General features: G+C 42.4%; 1 protein-coding gene across 5 annotated transcripts in view; it reads left to right on the top strand.

Moving 5' to 3' along the window:
* The window catches only part of AIG1 (androgen induced 1), a 247,052-nt gene that overhangs the window by 105,707 nt on the left and 114,085 nt on the right, over nucleotides 1-27,260 (top strand). For 3 of the 5 annotated variants that reach the window (XM_039230888.1, XM_039230889.1, XM_039230892.1), the window contains exon 4: nucleotides 2,054-2,128. The exons of the other annotated variants lie outside the window; for them this stretch is intronic. In XM_039230888.1, the coding sequence (XP_039086819.1) occupies nucleotides 2,054-2,128 (75 nt within the window). The remainder of the gene's footprint in view (nucleotides 1-2,053; nucleotides 2,129-27,260) is intronic. 5 annotated transcript variants of the gene reach the window in all.

Genomic DNA, 27,260 nt, shown 5'->3' with positions numbered 1-27,260 from the left:
ATCAAGAAGCTGATTCTTAATTATAGAGAACAAACTGATGAATAGCAGAGGGGAAGTGGGTGGGGGATAGGTGAAATAGATGATGGGGATTGAAAGAAGTGTGTTAAGCACTTGTGATGAGCACAGCGTGATGTGTGGGAGTAGGGAGCAGAGTATTGCCTCACTGCATTGTATACCTAAAACTAAATGGAATTAAAAACTTTTTAAAATTTTTAAACAATAAATCTTTTTTGCTTTTCAATGTTAGGAAAGGGATTCATCTCCAGGCTGGCGCATCTTGTAGGCCATCTTTTTGTTGTTAACTGTGATGCACTTTTTCATATGTGGCTTTCTCCAGAGTGCTCAGTAAAACATTCTGGAACCTCGTGCTGGCAATGCCTCCTTCTGTGAGGTTTATACTATCACTTATTTGAAAATTCCATCTGTGGGATTTTCAGACATTTGTGGATGTCAGGATATCTGTTCTCACTTGGCCAGGCCTCCCTGAAGACTCCTGTCCCCTGTGTGGTGAGGGACCAAGCCAGGCTGGATACGGTCACTCTCACCACATGCCAGTGTTGCCGTGACTATGTCACTTGAATTGTTTGGTTAAACAGGGACTTCTGGCCTCTGTCACAGCATAGGCCCAGTCACAGCTGGATGAAGGGCAGTTATCAGCTGAGACCCAGGACAGGTCTGGGCAGCTCCCCTGTCTCCTGAAGCCAGGTCCCTCTGTGCTCTGTGACTTCCTGTGTGGCCCGAGGCCTGCATCAGGCAGAACCAGGACCTTCCATTTCTAAGCTGGGAGATAGCCAAGGATGCTTGAGCTGAATCGAATGTTGACAGTTCTTCAGGCATTTCTACCATAATATTGGAATCGAACACAGTGGCCAAAAAAAGTTGGGAAAAAAAGAAGCCAGCTCATTTGCGGCTTCCAATACAATTTTCTCTCCTTTCTGAAATGCTGTACTTTTTTGGTCTGATTCTTCATTTTCTGTTGATTTCCACTTACCCTGAGCATTTTACTACAAGCCGCTGTGTCCTTTTGAGGAATAGGTAGAATACACATTGTAGAACTAGAAAAGACTTAGATATGACTTCTAGGGTGTCAGTTCCTCAGAGCTCTCTCTGTGTGCACCACATGACTTAGTATTGATTAGATGGTTAGGATAGCAATTCAGAAGAACAGTTCCAGTTATTTAATTTAATTAATTTATTTATTTTAAGAAAGAGAAAGAGTGGGGGAGGGGCACAGAGTGAGGAGGGGAGAGAGAGAGAATCCCAAGCAGGCTCCGTATCAGCAGCACAAAGCCCAACGCAGGGTTCAAACTCACAAACTGTGAGATCATGACCTGAGCCAAAATCAAGAGTTGGATGCTTAACCGACGGAGTCACTGAGGTGCCTCCTGTTCTGGTTATTTTAGAGGGGACCAAGACGTTGATGTTTCTGGCTTTATATGTTAATTGCATGAGAAGACTTACAACTTTTCTTTTCCTCAATAGGGATTTATCTCTTGCATTTTCTTCTGTTTGTCACTCCTAAATGCAATATAAAAGACACTGATCACAGCGGACATGCATCACACTCTTCTTTCTTGCTGTGCTAAGCAATTTTACATGTTGTCTACTTAATTCTCTCAACCCTATTATTATTTCTATTTCACGGAAGTGGAAACTGAGGGTTAGAGAATTTAAGAGGTTAAGGGGAAAGCAAGGAAAGTCTTTCTCTTGGTAAGTGGGCAAGAAGTGGGGAAAGTAGGGAAAGAGAAAGGATTCCGTAAGAAAATTCCTTCAGGTATAATCAGAAAAATGCAGAAGAGGACTGGGGAGAATCACAATTGTTTCATAAGGGAATTACTTTTCCTGCTCTGTTGACCAGGAGGGAGGAGTCACATGCCAATGGATATTTTTATATACGAGGCATTCTTTCATGGAATGTCATAGATTTGGTGGAGGGCAGGGGGCTGTACTTAGAAATCTCTCTAATCCACATAATTACTTGGATAATTTCAATTATACCGTTCAATACATGGACTGAAACCTAAAGGTCTTTATCCTTCTGGGCCGACCCTAGGTCTCCCCCACCCTGCGGGAACCCCAGGACCCATGGAGGGTTGGAGATGTGCTTGACCCCTCTACATCGTGGCAGGTAACCCCCAGCATCCCTCAGTCATTATGGCCTCCAGGAGCAGCACCCAAGGCTCTCCAGTCACATCTGTGGCTCTTCAGAGTAGAAAGACAAAGAAACTGGGTCCTCTCTGTCCTTTGCACTGAAAAAACCAATGCTCAGTTGTGGCCAGTATTGTTGGGCCTCCCCCAGGGCATGAGGAAGAGTCACAGTAAGAGATTAACCCTTTCCTGGGTGTTTGCTCTACAGATATTTGCTGAATCCTCTTGTGCCTCAGACCATTCTGAGCACTGATGTCCTTCTAAAGAAAGAACAGCCAGTCAAAGGAGAGACCATTAAAGCTCCAAGAAGGGGCAAAAGAGGGATGAGCTCCAGGGACCACTTTTGGGGAGCTGAATTGGAAGTTTAGAGCAGATGTGAGGATTTGGGGAATGACTTCCATTTGTGCTCAGTTCAAGGACTCAAAATAACTGGCTTGCCCAGGAGTGGAGTCAAAGATGGGGCATAGCTGAGGGGGGAGTTAGAGATGGAAGCAGGGGCTGAGATCTCGGAGAGCCCTACGTACCAAAAACTAGTTTAGGCTTTGTCTTTCAGAAACAATAAAGCATGGGAAAGGTTTGCATGGGGAAGAGGATTCGATTTAGACACTAGACAGACGGGGAAAGGAAGGAAAGGCAGCCCTGGTGGAGGAACGGCATAGGCAGTGGCAGGAAACACCACCATGTGTTTGACAAACTTGCATAAAGTGTGACCCCACTACAGAAGAGGAGCCAGGAGGCAGCGACACTTGGCGGTGACCTAGGGCCAAGCCAGAAGCTCTCAGTGTCCTGGCCAAGGAGACTGAAGATGATCCTGCTAGCTTTTGGGGGGGTGTTGAAGGAATTTAAACAGAGGTAAAGCGGGGTCAGAGTGGCATTTTAGAAGGCCCCCTCCTTTGGGGTTGAGGGGAAGAAGTGACAGGGACAGCCTGGGTTTACGAGGGAGGAGAAGGCTGGGAATGGAGGCTGGGCCAGTGCCCACATTGCAAGGGGAACACTGAGAGGAAGGTCACGGGTGTGGGAGACTAGCCCGGGGAGAAAGAGGGTGGAGGAGCCCGGAGGAAAGCACTTGGGGAAGAAGGAAGATCCCAGGCCACACGTTGGTCCCATCAGACAAGGACAGCGACTGGCACGGTGCCAAGGAGCGGCAAAGTAACTACAAGGCAACAAGCCACAGAGAAAAGAAGAGCCTGCCTGAACAGCAAGAAGCACTAACAAAATCCCATGAATGTGGCAGTTTTTGAGGTGGAGGAGGATGGACCAGTTCATCTTTCTCTTGAGCCAGAAACAAGAGTAGATTAAGTAACAGTGCTTGGGGGGTAGGTAGTTTTCCTTGTGACCTTCATTTTCTCCCAGCAAAAGAGGCACTATTTCTGACATACGCGCTTAGCAGGGTCGGAAGCTTCTCCAGCTACACAAGAATGCCTTCTGGTGTTCTGCCACTTAATGTACTGTCACCTGGAATGAGTTATCTATATGGATCTCAACGTTAATCTCTACCTAATAAGTATGGATCATAGGAGAATATGCAGGAAAATTGATTAAAAAAAGAAGTAACTTGCTTGTGCACCTAAACAAATTTTTGTTAATGTTTACTTATTTTTGAGAGAGAGAGAGAGACGGAATGTGAGCAGGGGAGGGGCAGAGAGAGAGGGAGACACAGATTCCGAAGCAGGCTCCAGGCTCTGAGCTGTCAGTACAGAGCCCGATGTGGGGCTTGAACTCACAAATCTCAAGATCATGACCTGAGCCGAAGTCACACTCTTTTTTTTTTTTACAAATAGTTTATTGTCAAATTAGTTTCTACATAACACTCAGTGCTCATCTCCAAAGTGCCCTCCTCCATGCCCATCCCGCCCTCCCCCCCACATCCATCAGTCCTCAGTTTTTGTCAGCATTCAAGAGTCTCTCATGGTTTGCCTCTCTCCCTTTCCCCCACCATTTCCGCCCTTCTTCTCCCGCTTGTTCCTCCGTCAAGTTCCTCCTAATCCTCCTATACGTGCAAACATATGATATTTGTCCTTCTCTGCCTGACTTATTTCGCTCAGCATAACACCCTCAAGGTCCATCCATGTTGCTACACATGGCCAGATTTCATTGTTTCTCATTGCCATGTAGTATTCCATGGTATAGATAAACCACATCTTCTCTGGAAAACAGTGTGGAGGTTCCTCATTTAATTAACATTAGAACTCTCTTATGACCCAGCAATAGCACTGCTAGGAATTTACCCAAGGAATACAGAAATGCTGAGGCATAGGAGCACATGGACCCCAATGTTCATAGCAGCACTCTCAAAAATAGCTAAAACATGGAAAGAGCCTAAGTGTCCATCAACGAAGTCACACTCTTAACCAACTGACTGAGCCACCCACGTGCCCCTGTGTACTTCTTGAAAGAGGAGGAAGGCAACCTTTAAAATAATCTTTACCATTTGTGACTTCTCATGCGTCAGCACAACACAAGCAAAACAAAAACAAAAACTGCGATTTGATTAAATTGAAAGTCTGCATAAGTTAGATTATGTCTTTCTTTAAAATGTTCTAAGAGGCATGGGCTGGCTTGGTCAGTAGACTGTGGGACTCTTGATCTCAGGGCTGTGAGCTTGAGCCCCATGTTGGGTGTAGAGATTACTTAAAAATAAAAATCTTTAAAAAAGAAAATAGATAAAATGTTCTAAAATCTGATTTAGATATTTAGGAAGCTTTGGAAATTTCTGTAGACACGCATTAGAACCGTTCACTCTGGTGAGAATTCTACGTTAGAAAACAAATGAAATTGGACTTGACTTGGGGAACTAGTTCTCTGACCAGATATCGTTTAAAGACACGGAACTGCGGGACCATCTTTCACAATAAACCATGCGGGAAGCAGGCAGGGCGTTTCTAGAGGCTGCTGCAAAGTCAGTATTAGTATGTGCCGAGCGTGCTGTGACATCTTTAGAAGTGTAAGGCTACTAGGTGAGACAAAGTGCTTTCCAGCTCCTTCTCAGAATTTGTCTAATCTTTTTGGCAATTACAAAAAAAAGAAAAAAGAAAAAAAACTCTTGAGGAGTATAAAATGTTATTAAATTTGCAATAGTTGTCATGGTTACCCTCAGAGTTTCACTGCTTTATTGATGTGTAATTCCCTTTATTTCTGGAAATATCATCATGATGAAACACAATCGTCTGCAGCCTCTTAGCAGGTTTTGCCATGTGTGACTGTGACCAATGCGTGTGTGGTTTCTGGGCCACCTGTGTGCTGTTCGTCCAGTAACTAGGACACCATTGTTTAGGAAAAGACAACGTGAAGTTAATGACTCTTGGGAATCCCTTAGAAGTTCAGATCCTTCCCTAAGCAAAAGCGCTTGTTTTTCTTTTTTCCTAGAGGAAAATGATCCAATGCTTGAGGCTTCTCCTAGCTAAAATAATTTGGGTTTTCTGCCATTAAAACATTATTAAGTGATTATTATTACTTACTGATGTCGCTTTGGAGCATTTAGGAGATATTTGTCTAGTCAGTTCTTTAAAAAATTATCTTCCTTAAATTCATTTCTTGTATCCTACAAGGACTTTTGTAAGACATTGTTAATAGAAGTTTTGGCCCAGTTTGTCTAAGTGTATTCTCCTAGTACTCAAGTTGAAGCTAAATAAAATAGTTCAGTGAAGTCTTTCAGGATAACTGCTTATGGCAGATGCTTCTAGCTCTTCCCCACATTTCTCTTTTTTTCTTTCTGGGCACTCACCAGACCATATTTGCCAGCCTCCCTTGCAGTTAGGTCTCAACATAAGACTCGTGGATAGTGGAATGTGAGTGGAAGTTATGAAATCACTTCCTGGCCTGGCCTGTAAATGCCTCCCACATAATCCTGCCATCCCATGTTATCAGGCGGGTCGGTGACTCTGCCAGTCTGGACCCTTGGATAACTGGATGGAGCAGAGCCTCATGCTCTAGGAACCTCTATTGTCTGAGATGACGGTAGTGTGCTCTACTGGCTAGTGTTCCCCCAACTAATGCACCACTTATCAACATCCTTTCTAAGCAGCCATATAATCCTTGGGAGAAGGTTTTCATCCACAAAAGTTTTTTATGGTTTCTTTCACAACCTTTAAGAAGAGATTGGCATTGTAAATCCCAGGACCCCTACAGTGTCCAATAACTTTTGCTGGTTTGGACAAGGGCTGGAGCCCTGAATGGCTACAGCAGTAGTAGCTTATTGGAAAATATCATCAGACCCTCGTGACTTATGTATGCAGGGAACCAAAGGAAATGAAGTTAACCTTTTCTGGATACCTCTTTGTGCCAAGTACTGTCTTCACTCCTCTGATATACACAAACTTATTTATTCCCCCTAATTAATCTTCTTTTTTAAAAAAATATTTTTATTTATTTCTAGGAGAGAGAGAGAGAGAGAGACAGCATGAGCAGGGGAGGGTCAGAGAGAGAGGGAGATACAGACTCTGAAATAGGCTCCAGGCTCTGAGCTGGCAGTCAGCACAGAGCCCGACGCGGGGCTCGAACCCACGAACCGCGAGATCATGACCTAAGCGAAAGTCGGACCCTTAACCGACTAAGCCACCCAGGCGCCCGCTCCCCCCCCCCAATTAATCTTCTAAGGAGCTCTGCTATTCCCATTTTACAGGTCTTTAAAGTATCATATAGTTCTAATAACTTCTTCATAGCTAGGGAGTAGCCAGGGAGGATTCAACTAAGTTTGCCTGGAACCATATCTAGCCAGTCTTTCTGCTTTGCTGCTTGTCGTGGTATACAGTCAGTTAACCAATGTCAGGTGATTATCATGCTCCAAGACAGAATGATAGCTAGTAGTAACTGGAAACATATGCAAAGAACATTTGACTACAATGTAGGAAACAGGAACTCTCATTAGATTTTTAGAAAACTTCTGTTCGATTTATAATACAGACATTGTTGAGTTTTACCTTCTAATGTAATTAAGATATCCGAACAGCTGTTGTAACAGATACCAAAATAACAGTAGTTTAAAACTGATGGTCTGCGGGTTGGCAGGCGAACTCTTCCTGATGAGGTCAACTAGGGCCCCCGGCTCTTTCATCTGGTCGCTTCTGCATCCTTTAGGGCTGCTCATCATCTGCGTGGTGGCAGATGGCTTACCACCCTACATCTGCATTTAAGCCATTATGAAGGGTGTGTAAGACAGGAGACAGCACACATCTTTCCAGTGAGAGACATTACCCAGGAATTTCACACATCACTGTTGCTCAAAAAGTTGCATGGTCTTGTGGCTATCTACTGTAAGAGAGTCTAGGAAATAATCGTCTTCAGCCTTGTGTCAATACTTGTCTTCCTCTAGAGAAAGACTAAAGATACGGGGGGACAAATAGACACTAGATTCTCACCCACCTTCTTTTCCTTCTCATGGTTTTGTAAACATGATAATGAAAAAGATCCAAAACAGCAGTAGCTGAAGAGGGAAGGAAATGAATCAAGGAAACTAAGTAATTCTAAAATTGAGTATCTCCTTTTTCCTTAACCTCTTCCAGCACATACGCTAAAAGAATCAAGAGGTAATGTCTACCACTAAATTGCCTTAAAATGGGCTATAAGTATTAAATTAAGCATTCTCTGAATAAAATGATTGCAACAAATTGAGGACATATGAACAAAAACTAGATATTAAATCATATTAAGTAATTAGAATTCATTTCATTAGGTCTGACATGTGGTTAAATTATAAGACAAAACTTCATCTGGTAGAAATATTTGCTGAGGGATATGTAAGTGAAATGATATGATGTCTGGAGTTTGCTTTAAAATACTGCAGGAAAAAATGGGACGGGGTCGATAAATTGACAGAATTAGATTGGGAAAATATTGGGAGTTGTTGTAACTGGCTGATAATTCATGGGGGTTCATAATGCTATTCTTTCTACTTTTAGGTATATTTAAAATATTCCATACCATAATAAAAAGTTACATAAATACTTGTTCCAGGAAAGAAAAGAGATTTTTGGCAGTGCCCAGATGTTCATATGAACTCATTTCTGTCCCCCAGTTGAGTGCATTCTTAAGTTTCCAGTGTATTATTTATTCTGCATGCGTACAACTGGAAACAACTCATTTGATCTAAAGAATTCATTAATTTGCTTTTAAGCCAATTCAACAAAACCTTGCTGAATGCCTGTTGTATGTAGTGATGCAAGAAATGCAAAAATGAGTAAGATAAGGCCCCTGGTCATGAAGTTTAAAGTCTAATCAGGCAGATAAGACAATCCCTCAAATAAATCTAACTGACGAGAGGTACACAGAGGGCTTAGCTGTTGGAAGATCACATCAAATTGGAAGGATCAGCAGAGTTTTCTGGCTCACATATCATAAGCTTTAAAGGACGGGTAGGTTTTTGAGATGGAAGTGGTGAGGAAAGTGGTCTGGGCAGGAGACCACCAAGAAAAAGGCTCCAAGCCAGAGAATAGGAGACGGTTTCCTGATTACAGAAAAGGAAAATATGGTTTTGAGTGGGAGTATCTGGATGTCCCATTAGGAAATAGGGGAGCAAAGAGGACCTGGCCGAGAAAATGGCTACTCTTTATAGGAACGCATTGTTTTTTGAGACACTGCTGAGACGCCACATGAGATGGCCGTGTCCAGATGCGGTGTTGGAGTACAGAGACGTCAGTGTGGGCAGTCAGCTGCATAAATTGCTAGTAGACCCTGTAGATAGATGATGAATTCACTGCTGAAAAGAGTAGAGAAAACACTTTTTTTTTTAAAGGCAGTTTTATTAGAGCAGAAGATCATGACAACAATATCACTGTGAAGACAGCAAAATGGTTTTAGGTGATGTTAAAGACAACATGAGTCCCTGATATGACAACAGCTGTATCCCTGTCCTTGCCCGTCTACTGAATTCTCGGCACTCCTTCCGGTCACAGAGCTTATCTCTACTTTCTCTCTCCTCTTCTTTCAGCCTGAGCTTCTCCACAGAGGTGTCTACACAGATGGGCTCCACTGCCTGACCTCTGTTCACTCTGTAATTTACTCTGGATCAGAATCCTGCTTCACCACTCCATTGAAACTGCTTTCCGTTCAACATGAGGGTTTGCATTCACTTTTAGGTTGACCAAGTCCATGGTTACATTTAATTCCTCGCTTTCTTCGACTCTCTGAACAGTATTTTACCCGACTAGCCACTTGTACTTCCTGGGAACTCTCTCTTCTTGGCCTCTGGTTTTCTCCTGGCTGCTGCTTCTCATATTCTCTGCCGACTCCTCCTCTCATCAATGTTTACATATTGTGGTGTCTTGGGACCAATCCTGGATTTTTCTTTTCTTCCTACCATCTCTCCTGGAGGCACGTTTCCTCTTCTATGCTTTCACCTAACAAAAGTCAACAAAACTCCCATATCTATGTCTCATTTGAGTTCTGGACCTGCCTAATACCCCCACTCAGATTTCTCATACGTATTTTACAGTGTAACACATCCCAGACTGAAATTTGGACTACTCCCACCTCCCTCCCTGTTCTCCATCTCAGTAAATGTCACAACCATCCACCTTGCTACTCCAGCCCACAAAGTGAATCATTTTATTTGCAAAAGGTCCACAGGACAATTCCACTAGGAAGCCCAAGCAAATACTACTTCATTATGAAGTGTCCTTAGATCCTCAGACTGTTCCGTAAAGTAGCTGAAGTGTGTAAGCCATAAAAATAAAGCTTTCCCACATAACTTCATTGCAATGGAGCAGTTTGATTTAGGCACCACTGCAAGCTGTAAATTTAAATAGGTGGTTGACTTTAAGCTATATATTGTATATATTGTAAAGGATTTTGTGGGTCACTTACAGTCAGGACTGGCCCCAGGGGCTCCATAAGTAGAGGGGACCCCCACAAATCATCTCAGAGATGCAGATGCTGCTTTTCTCTCAATCAGATTAGAAATCCACCTGGACCTCTCCCCTACCCTCTACTCTGCCTGGAGTGGTTAAAAACAGTAACCTTACTTCCCCTCTTTTGTCAAGAGCTGGGGACACTCTCCATCCCACTAGGTTTCAAGAGGATGTAATTAAAGAGCGTTTGCGGTGTATCCATGTCTTATGAGTCTATGTTCTCAGTGGATGGGAGTAATGATTTGGAGGAAGGAGAACATGCTTCTAGTTTCAGCTCAGGAACTAGCAAGTTAGTTGTAAGTCTGACCAGTAGAATTGTCTTTCCCTCTGTTCTGTACCTCTCTCCACATCCAACATAGAACAGTAACTAATGCTACTTAATTATCTACTTTGTGCCAGACGCTGCCCTAATGTTCTCTATGAATGAACTCATGTGATCCTCATAAGAACCTATGAGTTCACAGTTAATTACTATCGGCATTTAACAGATGAGGGGCTGAGGTGTAGGAAGTTAATAAATTGCTCAAGGACACCTAGGATTTTAATCTAGGTTACTCATTTCTGGCTGGTATCATCTTTGCTGCTCTGTCATACCAAGTTGCATAGAAACTACCTCTGAATTGCTTTTTCCCCTCATTCCTAGTGTGCCATTGATGTAAGATGTACCATCAACTTAATTTAATCACAGCTTTCAGGAACGATGTAAGCACTACCAAATCAAGTGTAGTTATAATGGGACTGACATTTAAAAGTCTAACCAATGTTTTCTCCATCTTGGTATTTTGTTTTTACCTCAGATCTCTGAGGCTTTTAGCTTTAGGGACAAGCTAATTGCAGAAGACAAAAAAGCAAATTCTTGGCTATCGACTTCTACACGTGGGTCACGTGAATCCTAACAGCCCATCCGGAGCCACGGCTGGCTTTGATTTTCTTCTGTTTTGTTAATTACAAGACAGACTTTTTTAAAAGATAAACTTTAAAAGAGGGCTTCAAAGTTTGCTTTGCCTATCAGGAGCCAAAGCCTGAGAATTTAATATAATTGAGGAGAAGGAAGGGTGAGGTCCAGGCAGCTTCTTGTTCCCCAGGAGAGGACGTTTTTGCTTCTGGCGGGAGAAGAATCTGCAGTCGAGATGCCAAAGTACCCAGAAAAGGTAGGCGGTGCCCTGGCGCCTGGAGATGGGAGAGAACAGAAGCCCCAGAACCGTTTGGGGAAATCCCAGAGGACCAGGGTTTGAGTCCGGCCGTCACTCCAGGAGAAGCCACACCTAATAGGGAAATCTTGAAGCAGCATGATGGTGGAATGGAAAAGCAGCAGTGACTGGTTGAGATATCCAGGGTACATGGAAAACATCTTAAAATTCCCTGTGTCCCCAGAGGCTGCCCTGGGAGGGACTCCCAAAGGCTTTGGTGTCCTGCAGAAGGGACACCATCAGCATATGTGATGCAGATTCCATGTGCCGGAGGCTGTGGAAACAAAGCAGTGTAAGCAGCAAAAGCAGTGTGGGTCCCCAGGAGGGTCAGCAGGAATGGGGGCTAACCGACTAGATGTCTTTTCCCTGATGCCATGACACATATGGGCCTTCTTAGAATTTAGACTCTACCCCGGGAAAAAGAGCAGGAAAGGCAGAACCCTAATTTGATTGTTAGAGTTCTGCGTTTGACTGTGAAATAACTGAACATGAATGAGTTTCCCTGGAAGTGGCTGGAGTTTTCGTAGCTAAGGCACTCAGGGTCACATAGCCAGAGAGTACTGCAGCCAGTCTGACCTCACAGTCCATACTCTAACCCACCATTTATGCCGTATCATTCTGTCTCTGCTGTCTCCACGTGTCCTATAACTAAATAGAATAGCGGCTCAAGACTTAAGCTAAATTACACTGTAGAAAGATAAAAGGTGACCGTAAGGTTCACCCTGTGACTTCACACATCCATTTTAAGATGCATCTAGATTTCGGTAACACATAAATGTCTTCAGCTGGAATAAATGCCAGATATATTCTCTTCTCTCCAGCCCCACTGCCACCACCTAATCCATGTCTTATCTGGATGATTTTAAGTGTCTTCATGTTGGAGGGGTTGGGCTTTTTCTATGAAATTAGGAGCAAGAAAACTAGGACTGAAGAATAGAAGCTTTACAGAGACAGAATTCTGTGCAGAATCAGAGCTAACTTCCTCATAATCTCAGATATCCAAAGATAGAATGCGCATCCTTGGGTGGCACCAAGTGTTACATTCCTTGAGTTGTTAGAGCATCGTCAAGACGCCTACTACTAACAAGGAACCTTATGGAGGGGAATTTAGGAGAGAACATATGGCTGGATGAGGCGGCCTTTAAGGCCCCTTCCAACATTGAAATCCTGCCATTTTAGAATGGAGATTGTGAACACCAGATTGCTGTGTGTTTAAAGAGTGGGAAATGAGGACACGGAAGCAGTGGTAGAGACTAGTCTTTTGAAGATGGTTACCATTGAGGAAAGCAGAGCTTTATTGTATTACATGGTACGATTGAGGGAAGATTTTAACACTGGGAAGAACCGAGCAGATTTTGTAGATAAAAGGTGAAGAATTGATTTTATTTTAAGAGGGAAAAATTAAAAGGGAGAGAGTTCTGTCCCAGCATTGATTGCTGCATGACATACTACCCCAACACTTGGTGACTTTCAACAACAACAACCACTGTACTGTATGAGGATTTTGTAGACCTGGAATTGACGCAGTGCTTAGCTGGGTGATTTTTCCACATGGTATCAGCAGAGGGGTCTTTACTCCATGAAGTGAAGTGCTCTACTGCTCAGTGGTCTTTAGCCAACGTGTCTTGTGCCTCGATGGGGATGGCTGGACAGCAGTGTTGACCTGAGGCTGTTGACCTGAGCACCTATATATGGCCTCGCCAGTCTCTCTGGTAGTCCGACTTCTTATGTGGCCGCTCGTACCTCCCAAAGGTCCAGGCAAGATTGCAAGACTTCTTAACGCCTAGCTTCAAAAACCCAGAGCATCACTTCCTCTGCATCCTATCAGTCAATCAAGTCCATAAGGCAAGGTCAGATTCAAGGGGAAAGGACCTTGATTCCATCTCTCGATGAGAGGAACAACAAAGAAATTATAGCCATCTTTAATCTCCCATAAAATAGTGGATGCAACAAAATTCTGAACAATGTGGGAAGTCCAAGTTGAGAGCAAAGTTGAAGGATTCCTTAGAATGGTGGAGAAACATGTCTGCCATGGAGATAACAGCAAAACAAAAGGGTTCCAGAGAGAGAAGATAGACTTCAAGGTGAAAACAAGAGAAAGTAGAAGGCGTTATTTTCAGAGAGTTCAAGTAATCCAAGGCTATCTAGTGGAAGGGGAACCTCATATAATGGAAATTTGGCTGCCCACCCCCTGTCCATATATTTTACCTCTGGGTTGTTTCCTCGTTCCGACAGTGTATCTTCAGTAGCTTCCCCAGAGGCATGCCTCACACAGACTTTAGTCCAAAGTCGCTGCAAGGTCTTTGGCTCAGATTTTCAATGCTTCTCATGTGCCCCATGAAGCAGCGTACTAGTGTATTCCAGGGCCATTAGGGCAGGTAGATTGGTCTCCTTGGAAAATGAGCCCATGTGTGCCTTCATTCCTGGTCCACGCTTAAAGGATTGAGCAGACCAGCCATGAGCCGAAGCCTGAATGGCAAAATGTGAAATCCGCTTTCTACAAATTATCCACATAATCTCCTTCAAGCCTCTGGATAAAAACACAGAGCCACATGAGGGTGACTTCCTGGCAGGTGTTCAAAGCTGTAGTGGTTGTGGCTTGGCTCCGGTTGTATGCACAGAGCTGTTGGATTGGTTGATCAACGCAGGTCTACCTGGATTATCCTTTTGATAAGTATCTTTAGAAGCTTACTAATTAATTTTAAAGGGATGTTTCTCTTTGGCATCATGTCTCATTCTTTTTGCATTATATATTCCAGTGATAAATGATGGATGCATAAATAACTTACCTTTGCTCAATCAGTGTTTTCTGTTGTTGATGTAAAGTGTACAAATTGGATTTATTTCAGGATGGCTGAACTTGGAATGTGACATTTTGCCAAGTCAGAATCTCACTTGCCCAGACAGCACACATGTGGATTTTGTAGCTGTTTTCTTTATAAAATAGTATATGTCTGTGGTGCCATTGATTAATGTAATGTTGCGTTAATGTGCTGTTATAACACCCCAGGGCATGCACCCGTTCTTTGAGCCAGCAGCAAAGAATTCCCCAAACTAAAGTTTTTAATAAACTACAAATTCCAGGGCAAAAAAAAAGCATCAACCATGAGAATTTATGGAGAGCAAAAGTACTTGAAGAATCAACTTTTGATAAACTTGCCAATGGAAATACACTGTAATTGTTCTATAATTTCATTCCTCTAAATCATTAGTCATTGTCTCTGTCTGTTCATTTATTGAATCTTTTCAATGACCCAGATATCTGACTGTGTTGTGCCACAATCTTGCCTTTTATTTTTAAGTTTCTACTGGCTCCAGTGTTGATATGGTCAGAGTGTCAGATCCAGACTCCAGGGAAAGCTGACATAGCCACATGTGTGACATGGCTCAAGCTACAAAAATTAAAATTGAATTCTTCACTGTCCATTGTAAATAGTGAGCGAGCAGCTTTCCTCAGAACAGGACTGATGTCAGTCTGGCATGGGTCATGTTGGACCTATTTTAAGGAACCGCTATTTTTTCCCTTTCTCAAGGTAGTTTTCAATCTTTAACTGTCATATTTTCCCCATTACAAAAATCTGGAATCTTATTTTGCTAAATCAATTAACTGAGGTAAAATGTAATGGAATAAAAACATTCTTGAGGGAATATATTCAACTTTGCAAATGAAGACGCTACTGTAGTCGGCTATCAGAGGGCGTGAATTGAGCTCTCCTCTTCCCCAGTTTCCAGGGGGACTGTGGTTGGCAAATATCTGTTTGATAAGAGAAACACAATTAAGTTTTTGCTTTTTTAGTGTAAAGATCCAGAAGAAAGCAAAAGATGTAAAGACCAAAAAAAAAAAAAAAAAAAAAGGACAGCACTCCTTAATGGAAAGAAAATTTGTCTCTAATCCAGTTTGAGGAATCAACATTTTGATATAAATAATTTACAGTTACAATCATAAGATCATGAAGTTCGAGCCTGCAGAAGACCATCCCGTGGTCTTTGCTGATAGTGCTACTAGAGGCCAACTTGAATGAGCGGGGCCACTGATCTTAATAAGATGCCTGCAAGTCCAACTGGTGTTGATGTTCGCAGTTGAGATAAAGAAGAGGGTATTTCTTTTAGATTTCAATGCTTTTAGAACTGGACATTTTTATCATGGATTCTGCAAAATAAATATTAATTAACATTAACAATTAACAATTAAATGAAGGGATAGTATCTCTGCAGTAGGTGGTTATCTGCGTTTAAAAACTCTATGCCGCAGCACCTGGGTGGCTCAGTCAGTTGAGCTCCGGACTCTTGATTTCAGCTCAGGTCATGATCTCCTGGTTCATGAGATCAAGCCCCTGTCAGTGTGGAGCCCATGTGGGATTCTCTCTCTCTTTCTCTCTGTCTCTGTCTCTGTCTCTGTCTCTCTCTCTGCCCTTCCCCCCACTCATGCACACACGCTCTCTCTCAAAATAAACAAATAAACTTTAAAAACTGTATGCTAAAGGGACAAGGTGCATGAGATCATAAGCACTATAAACTCAGGAAGCATTAGGGTGAGCCCCCTATACCCCATAAGGGTAATGTAAAGGGGCGTGTGGTGAGCAAGTTGGGGAAGCTGTCACTCCCTCCCAGACATCATCTCTTTTGTGAATGCAGATTTTTTTTCTCTTTTGACCAAGTTGTAATGACCTAAGACAGATTCCATCCCATGACTGCCCTTTCCCTAACACTGCCAAGAGTATACCTCCTGTGTCCCGATTATACAGTCCTCTTTTGTTTTTCTGGTGTTTGTATTCCCATAGTTGCAAATAAAAAGTATATTTTTAGTTTTAGAATTTTCCTTTCCATTAAAAAAAAAAATCCCTGAAGATTTGTGGCACCACTGTTATTTCTGTTAATGTCATTGCTTCCATAGCAGCAAGCTTAAGACTTTGTAAGAAACTATGTTTACAAAAAAGCAATTATCTAAGTGAACATTATAGCTACATGTAGCAAAGTTTCAATTTAGATTTCCTGTAACCATTACAACACACACACACACACACACACACACACACACACACAGAGGCACTTCCAATCTGTGTTATAAACACAGTGTAATTGGCCGAGGAGCTGAGCTGAGGTATGACTAGTTTTTTGGACTTCTGTAACAGAATGAAAGCTCAGACAGTTCACCTTCTGAGCCATAGAAGGTGGGTTCTTCCCTGTTCTCAATTCCGAAAGGGAGCAGAATATAAAATAAATGAGATCATGCTGGTATTTAATCCTTAGGTTGGGTTTCATGAAAAAATAGAGAGGAAATAGAAAATAAATGTCCAGGTTTTCACAGCTCCTTTTGCTAAGCATAAATGTAACATTTTTATTTTGCCTAGAAGATTTTTCCTCTTAGAACTGCAGTTGGTAGAGGCATGTCTTTAACTTAGGATATTTCCGATTGGCTTTACCATGTAGGTCAGAGATTTCAGTGGCCATACTATAAAGAAATAAAAATGCCTGTGTGAATGGTAATTTCTAATTAGATCTAACTCGGTTTAGAGTGAGAAGAGAATGACCTCTGGAGAAAACACGATAAGGAAAACACTGCCCGGCTTTTTACCTTCATGTGAATAGGTCTGACCTTCGCAAGTGTGGCTCAAATGTGGCTTGAGTTTAGTGATCTTTCTCTGCAAACCTAATTCCCAAACTTTTCTGGTGGCCCTGGCCTACGTTGGGTTGTGCAGGGAAAAGCTAGCTAGGAAATAAAATTAATATTGTTCTGTAGCATTTTTCAGGCCACACCCTTTATGAAGATCATCAAATTCAGCAACTTTCGGCCGCAGGACTTTGTAGCCATTGTGCAGAAGTACAAGGAAAATAAGAGCTCTGGGCCACTTCCCCCCTTCATGCTGAGAGCTCTCCGTTGCTGTGTGGAGAACACAGTGACGAATCCAGAGTAAAATAGATGGATACAGACAAAAGAAGCAAAGGGACACATAAGCAGCCAACTGTGTTATATAATCGGGGGGTCGGAAGGGCCAGGGATGCAAGGTCTTGTTAGACTGTCAAGGCTTAATTCTTAGGAGACATTTTGAGTAACGGAAGGCTGTAATTCAGTGAGGAGGAAGAACAGCGTGCTTTGGTTGCACCCAGCAAAATAGTGGCATCATAAACCCGAGCAACACTGCAGAAATTAAAAATTAAACTTGCCATATTCATACTGCATAAAAGCAAACCCATAAAACTCTCTAATCTCGCATTCACCAATCAAAAGCCTTTCCCGACCATTTCAGATATTTCCCCCAGCTATTCTGAAACTCGGTTTCTTTATCCTAGGATCCTTAAAAAAAAAAAAAAAAAAAAAAGCATCCATTTTATAATTCAAGAAAACTGCTGCAGCCAACAGAAATCAAGCAACGAATCCATGGGCAGAGGGACTGCTAAGGAGGAGGGGAGAAAAGACCGCCAGCAGAGTCCTGCAGGAGTGATCCAGCCCAAGCCAGTCCCAAAGAAGAAGCCAGTGAAATGCAGAGAGAGCTTCCCCTCCAGAGCCTCAGTGGCATGGGCCCCGAGCCTCTCCCTGCATTGAGATAACTTTGTGTTTACCTGGAAGGTTGGCTGAAACCACTCCATCCCCCCCAGATTCTACAACAAAGAAAACACAGCTCTTGCTGTGATGATTTAATAAGAAGTAAATGTTATAGTTCTGATGTGTTTCCTAAGTACTGGATTTATTAAATGTCTATGTAGGTAGCAAACAGGATGCTAAAATTATAGTACCTCTTACATCATTTTGATAGGCAGGCTAATGGCGCCCAGAGAGAGCCACGTTCTGATCCCTGACCCTGATGAGTATGTTATGTTACACAGCAGAGGGGCAGGGTTAAGATTGTAGCTGGACTCCACCTTGAGACTAATTTGACCTTCAGGTAAAGAGATTATCCAGGTATATCCATTTAGACCCGGTGTGATCACAAGGCCCTTTAAATGTGGAAGAGGAAGGCAGAAGAGTTGATGTCAGAATGATGAGATGTAAGAAACGCTCGATAGGGGGTACACTTGGGTGGTTCAGTCTATTAGCATCCAACTCTTGATTTTGGCTCAGGTCATGATCTCATAATTTGTAGGTCTCACAACACATCAGGCTGTGTGTTGACAGTGCAGAGCGTGCTTGGGGTATCTCTCTCTCTCCCTCTTTTCTCTGCCACTCCCCTGCTCGCACTTTCTATCTCAAAATAAATAAATAAACCTGAAAGGAAAAAAAAAAACACTCAAAAAGTCACTGGCTCTGAAGATGGAGGAAAGGGCCACTGGCCACGGAATACAGCTCCTGTAGATTCTGGAAAAGGCAAGAAGATAGACTCTTCTTTAGAGTATTCAGAAGGACTGTAGACCTGACAACATCATGGTTTTAGCCCAGTGAGACCCATGTCAGACTTCTGACCTCCAGAAACTGTAACAAGGAATTTGTGTTGTTTTAAGCCATCATGTTTGTGGTAGTTTGTTATAGCAAGGACCCACAAACATGTGGCCAACTAATCTGTGACAAAGCTGGAAAGAATACCCAATGGAATGGTTTCTTCAGCAAACAGTGTTGGGAAAACTGGACAGTGACACGCAGAAAATTGAACCTGCACCACTTTCTTACACCATACACAAAAATAAACTCAAAAATGGAAAAATACCTAAACAATGGAAGAAGACCACCAAAATCCTAAAAGACACAGTAGGCAACAACCTCTTTGACCTCAGCCACAGCAACTTCTTACTCAACACATCTCTGGAGGCAAGGGAAACAGAAACAAAGATGAACTATTGGGACCTCATCAAGTTAAAAAGCTTCTGCACAGCGAAGGAAACAGTCAGCAAAACTAAAAGGCAACTCACAGAATGGGAGAAGATATTTGCAAATGACATATCAGATAAAGGGTTAGTATCCAAAATCGATAAAGAACTTATCAAACTCAACACTCAAAAAACAAATAATCCAGTGAAAAAATGGACAAAAGACATGAATAGACACTTTCCAAAGAAGACATCCAGATGGCTAACAGACATGAAAAAATGCTCAACGTCACTCATCATCAGGGAAATACAAATCAAAACCACAATGAGATACCACCTCACACCTGTCATAATGCCCAACATTAACAACTCACGCAACAACAGATGTTGGTGAGGATGTGGAGAAAAAGGATTTCTTTTGCACTGTGGGTGGGTATGCAAACTCCTGCAGCCACTCTGGAAACAGAGATTCTTCCAAATATTAAAAATAGAACTAACGTATGACCCAGCAATTGCACTACTAGATATTTATCCAAAGAAAACAGATGTGCTGTTTTGAAGGGGCACATGCACCCCAATGTTTATAGCAGCACTATCGACTGTAGCCAAAGTGTATGCAAAGAGCCCAAATGTCCATTGGCAGATGAATGGATAAAGAAGATGTGGTATATATATACAGTGGAGTATCACTCGGCAATCAAAACGAACGAAATCTTGCCATTTGCAACAACATGGATGGAGCTGGAGGGTATTCTGCTAAGCAAAATTAGTCAGAGAAAGACAAATATATGACTTTGCTCATATGTGGAATTTAAGATACAAAACATGAACATAAAGGAAGGGAAGCAAAAATAATACAAAAACAGGGAGGGAGACAAAACACAAGAGACTCTTAAATACAGAGAACAGCTGAGGGTTGCTGGAGGGGTTCTAGGAGGGGGGATAGTCTAAATGGGCCAGGAGCATCAAGGAGGACCCTTGTTGGGATGAGCACTGGGTGTTTTACGTAGGGAATGAATCACTGGATTCTACTCCTGACATCATTATTGCACTATATGCTAACTAACTTGGATGTAAATTAGGAAGGAAGGGAAGGAAGGAAGGAAGGAAGGAAGGAAGGAAGGAAGGAAGGAAGGAAAGAGGGAGAGAGGGAGGGAGAGAGGGAAGGGGGGAGGAAGGAAGAAAGGAAGGAAAATAAGAAAACCAAAACAATGGTCCTGTTGATTTCCTTCATATAATGTCAGAAATTACCTTGTTCATTCGCTTCATTTTCTTACAGTCTCCCTTAGCACTCAAGAACACCCCCCTCCAGGGGAGCCTGGGTGGCTCAGTTAGTTACACGTCCAACATCGGCTCAGGTCATGATCTCACGGTTTGTGGGTTCAAACCCCACATCGGGCTCTGTGCTGACAGCTCAGAGCCTGGAGCCTGCTTCAGATTCTGTGTCTCCCCCTCTGTCTACCCCTCCCATGCTCATGCTCTGTCTTTCTCTGTCTCTCAATAATAAATAAACGTTAAAAAAAATTTAAGAACACCCCCTCCAGTGGGGGGGCAGGACCCTGCCTGTGTGTTCACTTCTCATCCTGGAAGCTGGGAGCAGATTTTGGAATACACTGGTGCTCAATAAGTGCTTCCTGAATGTCAAGTGAATAATTGTGTGCTCAAGTGAATGATTAGAAATCAAGCTTCTCTCTGGAGCTTCTACAAGATATACACATAGAATATCACCAAGGGAAAGTGGAGAGTAGTAAAGGATCAGAGACCCACAGGGAGAGTAGACCTAAAGAGTACAGGAAAGTTTCAGAATATATCAATTACAGAACAATTAAGATTCAGACCATCTGTGTGTTTGAAAGAGCCTAGGAAACAGAAGAATGTAAGACTGCAGAAAGAAGTTAACTCTGATACAGGAAGCAGAGCAGTGGTGTTCAACCACAGAAAACTGTTAAATGCCTTTTTTAGATGGACTTACCATGGTTCCTTAAATCAGTTTCTATAGGAAGACAGTAAAAAATGAAATTAACCTATAGCAAAAAATATAGTGAGAAACTGGACTTAGCTGAGAAACTGGGTAGAACATCAGTTGTGAAGCAAAATCAATATGGAAAAAATGTGTATCCTGCTAAGGCTTTCACTGTGCCTGTAAATATTAACAGGCAGCTTTCCACATTTGTTACATCACAAAGAAGAAAAAGATTACATTTAGAAACTCTCACAAAGTAAAAGCCAGGTGTTTTATGTGTTTCTCTTTGCTGTTCATTTTCTGCATTGCTGGTTTGCAGGCAGCAAATATTTAACCCTACCTTTGCTTTTTGACGTTTCATTCATCATCAAATGCTCATTAAGCAATTTGCACATAATAACTTATTTAATTCTCCCAATGAGGTAGTTATTCTCCCATATACATATACATATATATGTATATATGAGGCCATATATCCCCATTTTTATAGATGAGGAAACTGAGTCTTTGCAAAAGTTAAGTGACTTTTCTGAGGTTGCACCAGGAGTTAGTGGTAGAGTGTACATTTAAACCCAGGCAGTTTGACACCAGCATGCACTCTCTTAGCTGCCCCCTCCCCCCACCCCCGTAACCCCCCCCCTCCGCACCCCCGCATACACCAGATACTGGGTTGGGTCCCAGGATACATGGGACATGCATCAGAACCTGTCCCCGGCCTCATGAGGCCTACATTCTTGCAGGACACGCATATTGGAAATAAGAATGGCATAAATGTCTGTGGTGACTGGTGCCATGAAGGACACACACAGCATAAGATTTTGAGAAAGTGAGTGACCACCAGTGTGGGACTAACCCAGTCTGGGAACCAGAGGCCAGCCACTCATATAGGTCTCCCACTTATATTCTGTCCCAAGATCAAAAGAATATTTATATGTGCACATGTCTGTCTGTATAAGTGCCTCATATGCAAACATTAGGTGAGGGGAGGTCGATGAGATGTCATCTGAATGATTTTTTAAAATTCCAACAGTAAGTTAATTTCTGTATTTTTGTCTTCCTTCTAGTATGACACCTGCTCTGACTGTCCTTTGTCTAGCCCAGCATTTCTCAGCCTCAGCAGTATTGAATATTTGAGCCAGATAATTCTTTTTTGTGGGGGAGGGGTACATTGTAGGATGTGTAACAACATGGCTGGCCTCCTCCCACTACTAATAACCCTTCCCTGCCCCGAAGTGTGACAACGAAAAATGCCTCTAGACATTGCTGGATGTCCCCTGGAGAGCAAAATCTGTCTGGGTTGAGAAGCAGTGCTAAGCCACCAATAATTCAAATTCCACCAATCCTTGAAGACCTATGACCTTGCCTAATGCTTCCAACCCATTCACAGCTCCACCTTCTCTTCTCAGCAACACTGAAGTCTTTGAAGCTCAGTCGTCATATTTCTTAAATTCAGACATGTGTGTGTATGTGTGTGCACGCACATGCATACACACACACACACACCACACACCTCTGAGGCTGGCTACCTTAGGATGGGAAGGAACATATACAGGAAGGAAGATGTTCAGCCCTTAGCTCCACATTGCTCTGCACAAGGCTTGATTTGAGTTTTGCACCTCTCTCTGCCCCATAAGGAAGAAAAGAAAGGTCAGGGTGGAAAGAACACATAGATTGGCTGAGGGCACTGATATGAGCAATTCTGAAGGATGGCAGTCCTGAGCAAAGAACCCACCAGATTAGGAGGTTTGGTCTGCTGGGGAAAATGTCTCATGACTTTATAGTTATACCTATTCAGGCCTTAAGACTGAGTCATAAAATGTACATGTGGTACCAGATGGTGTGGCACTCCTGAGGAAGAAAAGGTAAGATGTGTGAGGGTAGGAGAGCGTTGAGCGGCTGTGCCTGACACAAGAGGTCCCCTGAGTTTAGCTCCCATTTGGACCAGAACTTAAGAAGTTCCCAATGGTGAGGTGCCGGCATGAAGCACGTCAGACAATAGAAATTAAAGTGAGTTTTAAAGGCTTGCAATGCCCAGCATCTGTTCTCATAAGATGAGAGAAACAGAAAGACTTTCTGCTTTTAAACCAAGAAAGGCAGACTTAATCTGTAAAGCCTGCGCTTTGCGTGGGAGATGTGATGGAGGGGGAAAAAACGGAACCACGAAGCAGCCATCTCTGGATCAACTTCTTAAAAAGCATCGTGATCCTAAGTCTTAACAAATGTCAAAATGAAGCCTTAAATAGCCCCACTGAATTCTACATCCCTGAAGTTGTTCCTAGAGCTTTTTGATTTTTTTGCAGTAAAATTACAGAAAAGGTCGATTTTTTAATGTGCTAAAGATTCTCTTTCATCACTGTTTTAAGTGTAATTATGTGTGTTTAGTTATGTTGTTGCTCCATTTTATTAATTAATCCAGAAACAATTATTGTGGGCTATTAAATGCCAGTTAGTGTGCCTGGAGGTATAAATATATACTCTGATGCTGACTTCAAGGATCTTACCATCTAGTGGAGAAAAAAGATGAGGAAACTAACGATCACAATGCAGGCTTTTCGATGTTCTGACAGAGTATAGGGTAGCCTAATAAATAAGGGGTAGCCTCCCACTCAAACATGGAGGTCATGGGAAGACAACAGGTATCTGGAAAGTTATTTCTGAGAAGACAAAAATCTGTATGAGCAATTAAAAAATAAAAGTATTACTTAACTTAGCTGATTCGAGACTTTAAACAAGTCTATTTTGAGAATTCTTATTACTCCCCACATAAACGATGAAAGATGGACTGTAATCAAATAGAAACTTGGAATTATAGAAAAACATAGATCTTTCGTGAGTGTTTGAATAAGTGCCACAGCACTGAACAAAAGAATAATAAAATATATGGTTGATTTTTCCTATTAAGAGTATTTGCCAAAGCCTAATAAAATTCTCTTGATAACTTGCCTCATAAAGTGACTGAAGGGAAATGCCTCCGTGTTTTCCTACATTTAAAGCCACTAAGATATGTTACTGCCAAGATATGCAAATAGTCCTGCTTGGACTGGATTTAGGGGTGACAGATTGAGTCTGGAATGCTTGTTGCTCTCAACATGCAGTTAAAAAGAGCACTGGACTTGGGATCAGAAAACCTTAATGCAAGCCTCACTCTACCACTTACCACTTTGCCAGCTGTGAGATTTTAGGCAAGCCACTTCACCTGTCTGAGTCTCTCTTACCTCCCGTGCAAGATGGGGCTTCACAGAATCACTGCAAAGATTAAATGAAATACAGTAAAACCTTGGTTTGCAAGCATAATTCATTCCGGAAACATGCTTATAATCCAAAGCACTTATATATCAAAGCAAATTTCCCCATAAGAAATAATGGAAATTCAGATGATTCATTCCATAACCCAAAAATATTTGTATAAAAATGATTACAAGGGTGCCTGGGTGGCTCAGTTAGTTGAGTGTCCGGCTTCATCTCAGGTCATGATCTCATAGTTCGTGAGTTTGAGCCCCACATCAGGCTCTGTGCTGATGGCTCAGACCCTGGAGCCTGCTTGAGATTCCGTATTTCCCTCTCTTTCTGCTCTTCCCCTGCTTACACTCTGTCTCTCTCTCAAAATAAATAACATTAAAATTTTTAAATGATTACAATACTATAATATAACACAAAATAATAAAGAAAAACACACAAATTAACCCACACTTACCTTTGAAAACCTTTGTGGCTGGTGTGAGGAGGGTTACTGTGTAGGATCACTTTCACTATCACTATCACCAGTGGACTCACTGCTGTCTATTGGCTCAATGGAATCTATTTCTTTTTGTGCAGCTTTAAAAAGGAACCTATCCAATGACCCTTGCTTTTGCCTCCTTTTGAGGATTTTGTGGAAATGTGACATTGCACTGATGAGCACCCACAATCCTGCAGTGAGAGAGAGACAGAGAGAGAGAGAGAGAAGAACAGTTGGCTCAGTTGTGATCATGTGACATTCGGTGTCATGTACTACTTGTATTGCAAGCCATCGTTCGTTTATCAAGTTAAAATTTATTAGAAACGTTTGCTTCTCTTGCAGAACACTCCCAGTAGAAGCTACTCACAATCCAAGGTTTTACTGTATAGGTTAATTTTATCCATTGTATTCCTTTACTAAGTAGTCATTGGCTGAATGGATATTCTCTTAGAACAATAGAAGATCCTACTTTACCTTAAACATAATTGCAGAGTATGTGACAAGGGGTAAGTGGAAGACTCCTGCTGTCTTCCTACTTCCCACCCCACCCCAGTCTGTCCTCACTATGACCAGAATGATCTTTATGAAACACAGATTGATCATTTCCCTCTCCTAAGTGGTATCCCTGAGTGCCTACCCATCACTGTCCAGAAGAAACTCAGTGCCTTTTATGCAGAGTTCTCTTCTGTTCTGGGGGTGTCATGTGCCACCTTTCTGGATAATCTCTAGTCCCCTGCCCCCCAGCACACTCTGTGCTCAGCCAGGGTACATGTGCCACTCTCTCTTCTCATGTCTTTGCACACGTTACTTCCTCATATTGGAATGCCCTTGCTCCCAGTTCTTCACGTGCAAAATACTTCCAACTAGTTCTTCCACATTCAGCACAGAACTTCCTGTGTGCTTTTCATAGAGTGCCAATATCTGCTTCCCCAGGAAATTTCTCTCCCCAAAACGCCATCGTCCGTGTGCTTGCCTCTCTCCCCTGTTGACTCAGACTCCTTGAGGGCAGGGGCTAGGGGTCTTTGCACTTTGCCTTTGCCTCACCCTGTGCCTGGAACAGTGTTGGTCCTCAGTAAGTCTTACTGTATGTGTGAATCAAATCAATCACTGCAGTGGACTGAATGCTTGTGTTCCCCCCAAATTCATATGTTGAAATCCTAACACAAAAGGCAATGGTAACAAGAGATGGAGCCCTTGGAAGGTGATAAGTTTATGAGAGGGAAGCCCTCATGAATGGGTTTAGCGCCCTTATAAAAGAGATCCCAGAGAGCTCTCTCACTCTCTTTCTACCACGTGAGGCCCAGTGAGAAGAAGCCTGTCTGTAAACCAAAAACTGGTCCTCAACAGACACATCAATCTACTGGCACCTTGATCTTGGACTCCAGAACTGTGAGAAGTGTTTGTTGTTTAAGTGTCCCACCACATAATAGTTTTGATATTTGTATTAAAGGAGCCCAAATGGACTAAGACAATCACTGATGTTAACTGATTAATATACATACCAGATGATTAAACGTAAGATAAAAGAAGTGTAATTTATAATGCCAGCATACAAACCCTTCATTCTTCAGAAACTTCCATCCCCAAATGAAACAAGGTATCGGTTACCTGTAAATCTGCTGTGCATGATTTCACTCAGTACTGTTTGGTAGCTAAGACTGCTGCCTGCTAACTCAGCATACACTGTCTCTTTTCTCCAAAGTAATAGATTCATTTTGAGCTGGGCACATGGCCACCAGTTTTTTTTTAATCTTTATTTCCCAGTCTCCTTTGCAGCTAGATAAGTGAAATGCCTAAGTTCTGGCAAATGAAATGTAAATGGAAGTGTTTTTGCGGTACTTCAGGAAAGCTGCCTAATCAGGGCTCATCAGGAAGGCAGTCCCCTCTTCAGACCCCTCCCCCCTCCTATATTCTTCTGCTTTTCCTCTTTCTTCTAGCCTGCCTTTTAGAAATGGTAGTGAGAAGTCTCTGGACCATGAGACCATGAGGTGGTCTTGATGCCGTAAGCCATGTGCTAGCATGTGAAAGCAGAAAGACAGGGAATCCTTTCTCTGATGACACTATTAACTCCTATGTTGCTGGCCTCTAGACTTACTTAGGAAAGGGAACTACAATGATACTCTGAGGCAGCAGTTAACAACTTACAGACTTATAAGTTCCAAACTAGCAAGTTACGAACTTTTTTAGTAAAGACCCAGCTAGTAAACCTTTTAGGCTCTATAGGCCACGTAGATCTCTGTCACCTGTGCAGCTCTGCTGTTGGGTTGCAGACAGCCGCAGACAATACATGCACACAGGAGCCACTGTGTTCAAATAAAATTTCAATGTATGAAAATAGGCGGCAGGCTGAATTGGGTCCATAGGCTGGCACCTATTGATCCCTGCTCCAAGGCACTGTGATGTCCAGTCTTTGTGATATTTGTAGCCAAAACTAACCCTAACTAATGCATCTTATTTAGTGAGATGAACCTTCTAAGTTGGAAGAGAAAAACTGTCAAGGCTCCTGTTTTTTGAAACTGGTATCTCTTTCAGTAGATTGCTTCTCCCTTACTTTACCCTGATTGAAATTCACAAAGTTCTTTTTTTTTTACTGTTTTATTTATTTTTGAGAGAAACACAGACAGAACATGAGCTGGGGAGGGGCAGAGAGAGGGAGA

This window comes from Hyaena hyaena, unplaced genomic scaffold, assembly GCF_003009895.1.
Source record: "Hyaena hyaena isolate Hyena2069 unplaced genomic scaffold, ASM300989v1 scaffold_52, whole genome shotgun sequence".
Classification (NCBI taxonomy): domain Eukaryota; kingdom Metazoa; phylum Chordata; class Mammalia; order Carnivora; family Hyaenidae; genus Hyaena; species Hyaena hyaena.
The sequence above is the reverse complement of the archived record's forward strand: the minus strand, read 5'-3'. Positions and strand labels throughout refer to the sequence as shown.